A 5,775-nucleotide genomic window follows, 5' to 3' on the forward strand; every position below is an offset into this window, starting at 1 on the left:
AGTTAAGGCCGGTCTCATGAAGCCATCTATAAAGGTTTTATCAGCAGATCCAGATAAAAGTTGAGCTTACAGGCATTTCTGGGCTGTTGCGTTTATTTCAAGGCATTCATTCACTGATGCCAGTAACATACCGATAACATGAGCGCGGCTCTTCTTTTAGAAAGGCCATTTCACCTAAACATGTTTCCATTGGTCCACCACGCTGCCAGGCCTTCAGTTAGTACTTCATCACTTCATAGTTGTATATATCTTGTTTATTTGAGTTTCAGGACAGCAAATTAACCAACATTTAAAGAGCAGCTGCTGAGTCCAACATCGCTCTTTGAAGATGGAGAGAAAAAAGACCCAGTAAAATCCAAGTTCCAGATGTGTCATGTAAACATGGCACTGAGTCGAGTTTAACAGACAGCTACATGTCAACAACAAGTGTGTGTGAAATCATCAGTTTCTGCTCAGCCTGTCCTCTTACACTGCAGCCTGGATTTACTTAAAGACATTCGGTGAATCCGACCCCCTGAAACCCAAAACCAGGGTTGCATCATCAGCCTGACATCCTCTAATGTTCTGCAGCCCGTTATGAAACAGCGAGCAGAGATACGGGGCCTCAGGAGCGAGGAAGAGGAGTAACCGCTGGCTCTCCCTGTGTGGAGCGATGGAGCAGATCCCTGCTAAACATTTTGTTTGGAGTTGAGCCCAGCGCTGCACACTGCTTCCAATTATCTCCCTAACTCTCCCTTTGCTTGCTCACACTCAGGAGGGTTTACTTAAAACTGACCACGGAGGGAAGGGGAGGGGAGGGAGATCTCGTTTTCTTTTTCCTCCCTTTTTTTTTTTTTTTTCCTCCAAGCTTGTTTTCACTCGACCCAACAGTAAGAAAAGGAAGCAGCTTTAGAGTCAAAGAGCTGGAAGCTTTGAGGGTTTCTGGCCATGCAACAAATGTACAAACTCTGACTGCAACTCTGAACATGCAGCAGCTGAAACTTGGAGGTTTTCTACTCCTCTCCGTATTCCTCGCCTCTACTCTGCCAACTCATGGTCAGACGGCAGTGAGGAGAGGTGGAATGGAGAGGATCCAGGTGATGTTCACGCCAACCATCTGCAAGGTGCTCTGCAACCAGGACGGATGCATCAACCGCTGCGAGAAAGGCAACATGACGACGCTTTACAGCACAGAGGGAGGACTGGCAGAAAGGAGACTCGACTCTCATGGTCCAGGCTTCCGAGTCTGTAAGTCTTACTCCTCTGGAGAGTTTCATGATCTGGGACAGAACTCTGCAGCATGATCCAGCAACAGAGAAGTGTTTGTTATCAAATGCAACTTGGCTTGGTTTTATGCAAAGATAAATGTAAAATCCTTGATGACCACTTGATGATGCTTTAACTTGGTTTTGTTATAAAACAGAACTAAAATGATTCAAATACTAGAACAGTGATGGCCTTAAGGAAACAGGAGCCCTACTTTCTGGTCTCTGGTTAATGCATAGCTCAGGATATGAACAGGAGAAGTGCTGCATTTAGATGTTAAAGTTTGCATGGAAACAACAACAATAAAAACAACAAAAGCAATTAGTCTCATAAAAAAACAGGCATAAAGCAACTATTTCTAGGGTCATTTATGAAGTGAATTCTATTCCATATTTCAAAATCAAAAATAGGTTATAATTGTAACTTTGCTGCGCAGTGGGTAGCACTGCTCCCTTGCAGCAAGAAGGTTGCGGGTTCGATTCCCGGCCCGGGGTCTTTCTGCATGGAGTTTGCATGTTCTCCCTGAGCATGCGTGGGTTCTCTCCGGGTACTCTGGCTTCCTCCCACAGTCCAAAAACATGACTGTTAGGTTAATTGGTTTAATTCTCCTCAGGTGTGAGTGTGTGCATGAGTGGTTGTTTGTCTCTGTGTTGCCCTGTGATGGAATGGCAATCTGTCCAGGGTGTATCCTGCCTCTCTCCCGTAGACAGCTGGATATAGGCACCAGGATCTCTCGTGACCCCACTTGGGACAAAGCATGTCAGAAGATGAATGGATGTAACTTTGCTTTTTTTTTTTTTATATCACTACTCGGGGCCGGTTTTGCTCTGCAGTTATGAGCGAGGACGCATTTCTATTGGTCTGCATGGATTTTAGAAACATTTTATTCGTCAATGTGTGCATCAAAAGCAATGTGTGTATTGGTGATCTGTAAAAAGCAATTTAAAAACAATGCAGTTTGTAACACTAAATATAACGGGGGAAAAAATTAAAATATAAAGTGTGAGAAACATGTCCATCCATCCATCCATCCATCCATGCATCCATCCATGCATCCATCCATGCATCCATCCATCCATCATCTGACGCGCGTGTCACACTGGGGTCGTGAGGGATGCTGGTGCCTATTTCCAGCTGTCAATGGGCGAGAGGCGGGGCACACCCTGGACAGGTCGCCAGTTGAGAAACATGTAATTTCTGTAAAAAAAAAAAAAAAGGAATATGTGGAAAATACATTTAATAAAGGGGGAAACATCTGAATAGAAAGTAGAGTTATTTTTAAAAAAACTTTCTAAACTTTTTTATTGAAAGGTGTTTTTTTTTTCCCTCAGGCTGCTCAGTGGAGCAGTGGGTAGCACTGCTGTCTTGCAGCAAGAAGGTTCTGGGTTTGATTCCTTGCCTAGGGTTTTTCTGCATGGAGTTTGCATTTTCTCCCTGAGCATGCGTGGGTTCTCTCCGGGTACTCCGGCTTCCTCCCACAGTCCAAAAACATGACTGTTAGGTTAAATGAATTCTCTAAATTCTCCTTAGGTGTGAGTGTGTGCATGAATGGTTGTTTGTCCTGTGTGTCTCTGTGTTGCCCTGCGATGGACTGGCGACCTGTCCAGGGTGAACCCCGCCTCTCGCCCATTGACTGCTGAAGATGGGCACCAGCACCCCTCGCAACCCCAGTTGGGACAAGCGTGTCAGATAATGGATGCAGAATGCAGATAAATCTAGAACCTGTTAGATGCTTCAGAAAACCTGAGCCTGGGTGGAGGATGACAACCCTGAACATCCAGCCTTTATTAGGTCCTTCTGATCTGTTAGAATGGCCTAGTCAAAGACCAGGCCTAAATCCAACTGAGAATCTTGGGCAGGATTTATATAAAAAACAAAAGGAAACACAAGAATTTTAGGAGCTTCATGTGTAAAATGTGTGAAACCATTCATCAAGTCCTCCTCTTTACAGTTCTGCTGAACAGTGTGTTAGTCTGTCTCGTAAAAAGCCCAATAAAATGAATTAGTTTTTGTTTTATGCTGAACGTTCAAGTGGCAAAAGAAAATCCAGAGCATATCGATCTATTTCAGACAAATGATTTGATTAACTCTGTTCGTGGCAAAATCACAAATAACCTCCAACCTTTAAACCTCCCTGAAAGAGAGACTCTGACTGATCAGACCTGCTGCAGATCTGGGATCACTTCAAACAGCCCAAATATTCGCTGGCCCTTCTTCAGACGCAAAGATCTGCAGGTCATAACTGAGCTGGAGCCGCTTCACACACACAGTTCTAACTGACAGGATGAGCTTCTGCCAATCGTTGTTTTCTGCTGGAATCACTGGAGCTGGGTACAGAGAGTAGCTCTGAATTGCTATTTTAGATTCAACCCCACAGCAAGACTGAACAGGAACAATACAACCCAGACCAATGTCATCTAACCTTTAGGTTTCTGTAGATCTGTCCAGTTGGTGACCCTGTCTGGCCCTAGGGTTGACCCCATGCTACTCTGGTTTACAGAGGAGTTGATGGTTTAGAGAGGAGTTTATGTTCCACCCAAAGACTAAGGGCCCAAAATCATCCCCCCCTCCCCATCTCTGTTACTAATCTGCTGACTTTGGTCATTTCTCACTTCACAGGAACGGAAGTATGAACTAGTGTCCAAGTATGTTCTTGAGAGGAACACAGGAAAGTCTGGATTCAGGGAGAACAGCAGTACGTAGCATAAATATGGGTCAATTGGAACAGAAGCGTACTCGTGATGTCACCACGAGCTCGGCTCTTCTGGAGCTGCATTTCACCTCCTGTTATTAATAGTCTCTAGATAATAATAATAAATTATTACTTTTTTAATTTATTGGGCTAATAATAATTAACACATTCCGAGAAACACTAATCAAATGAACATTTTGCCAAATAAAACAAAAAAATCGCCATCATAGCCAGCGGTACTTCAAACACGGCTATGCAGAGAGACGGAGGCCCGCAGGTTGCCACGGTCCTCTCAACATTGGAATTTCTTTTTTTTATTATGCATTAAATTGTTAAATGGGCCATATAGTGAAGATTAAAAGTATAATGTTCTCGCCTCAAATGATCTAAAAAAAGTAATTTTATAGTACAACGGAAACAGAAAAGAGAACTTTTAACTTAATACTCTAACCTCTGTTAGCGCTCCATTGAAAGCTGCTGCTGCCGCAGTGCATGCTGGGACAGCTGTCCATCTCAAGAACGGACAAGTGTGTTCTGATGCATGCTGGGTAAAGAGGGAGGGGTGAGAACAACATCCGGGGACTCTGTCAGTTCTCGGTCTGCTGTTCTTGTGAATTGGAGCAGCAGTAGGAAGTTTCATGAGCACACGAGCACATAAGAACGCACAAGTAACACGACTCCGCACTCGCGTTTCTGTGAATTGAGAAATGGCCAGTGTAATGATCAAAATCTGAGCAAGTCACTGGTCACAGTTGTAACATTAGTTTTAAGGAGTATTGTTCCAGTGTGCATTTACCATTGCTAGTGGCTTCAGCAGTAAGGCATTGAGTTCCAACCCTAAAGTTGTTGGTTTGAGACCCACTTTAGACTTTTGAGAGTTGCGATAAAATTTGTGGGTGATATGACTAACTTTTATTGGTTTACGTTTGTATAAATATAGATTAGATAAAAACAAAGTTAGATTGGTTTGTTTAGCCAAAAGATTGGTTGGCTAGATTAAAACAAAAAACTGTGGGAAAAAGTATTATTTTTGAATAAAAATGACTAATACCTTTCATTTTTCTCTACATTGACCAATTTGAACAAACACTTGAGCTTATTTCACTAAAATGGCAGAAAAATTGTGAAAATTAAAAGATTGTTCTCTTCTAAGATATTTTACACACAAAAAAAACTTGCAAAAGATTTTATTATACACACCAATCATGATGAATTTCAAAGAAATTTATATGAGAAAAATAAACAAAAACAATTGCAAAAAAAAAATCACAGATTATTTCGCTAATTGCAATCATGCATTCCACCAGTATGAACTGTGGAGATCATTGAAGCAAGTAGCCCGAACGGTTCAATGCCTCATGAGGCTTCATCTCACCATCACTAGTCAGTTGATACTTGTTGAGGACCCGGATGTAGAGCTGAAGAGCCATAGATGATTTCTTACAAACTTGAATGAAGAAGTAAGAATAAAGAAGCCATAATCCAGAACCGTTCGATGAGAAACTCAGGGGCCAAAAACCACGAGACACTAGGGAGGAATAAACCTAAGGAATTACAGAAAGAAGAGGATCCAGCTAACTGCAGAGGAGTATATATGCCGATGAATGGAGTGATCAACCGAGGTGTGGACAGAAGGATCTAGAAGGGAGCTAGAGGAAGGAGAGTGACACAAGGGGGCAACAGAGAGTAACCGAAAAAATAGAAAAGTGCTTAAATATATCTAGAAAATAACTTATATGACACTAATTGGAAATGAAACTGATGACTTAAAGCAGGGGTGTCAAACTGGTTCCAGAAAGGGCCGAGTGGCTGCAGGTTTTCTTTCCAACCAAGCAATA

At 42.5% G+C, this 5,775-nt stretch overlaps 1 protein-coding gene across 1 annotated transcript in view; it reads left to right on the forward strand.

Moving 5' to 3' along the window:
* Nucleotides 1-837: 837 nt before the first annotated feature.
* LOC107099535 (latent-transforming growth factor beta-binding protein 1-like) overlaps nucleotides 838-5,775 on the forward strand; it is a 49,837-nt gene continuing 44,899 nt past the window's right edge. The window contains exon 1 of the mRNA XM_015397695.1: nucleotides 838-1,227. Coding sequence (XP_015253181.1) covers nucleotides 966-1,227 — 262 coding nt within the window. The 5' untranslated portion in view covers nucleotides 838-965. The remainder of the gene's footprint in view (nucleotides 1,228-5,775) is intronic.

This window comes from Cyprinodon variegatus, unplaced genomic scaffold (assembly GCF_000732505.1).
Source record: "Cyprinodon variegatus isolate N-32 unplaced genomic scaffold, C_variegatus-1.0 Scaffold881, whole genome shotgun sequence".
NCBI classification, from domain to species: Eukaryota; Metazoa; Chordata; class Actinopteri; order Cyprinodontiformes; family Cyprinodontidae; genus Cyprinodon; species Cyprinodon variegatus.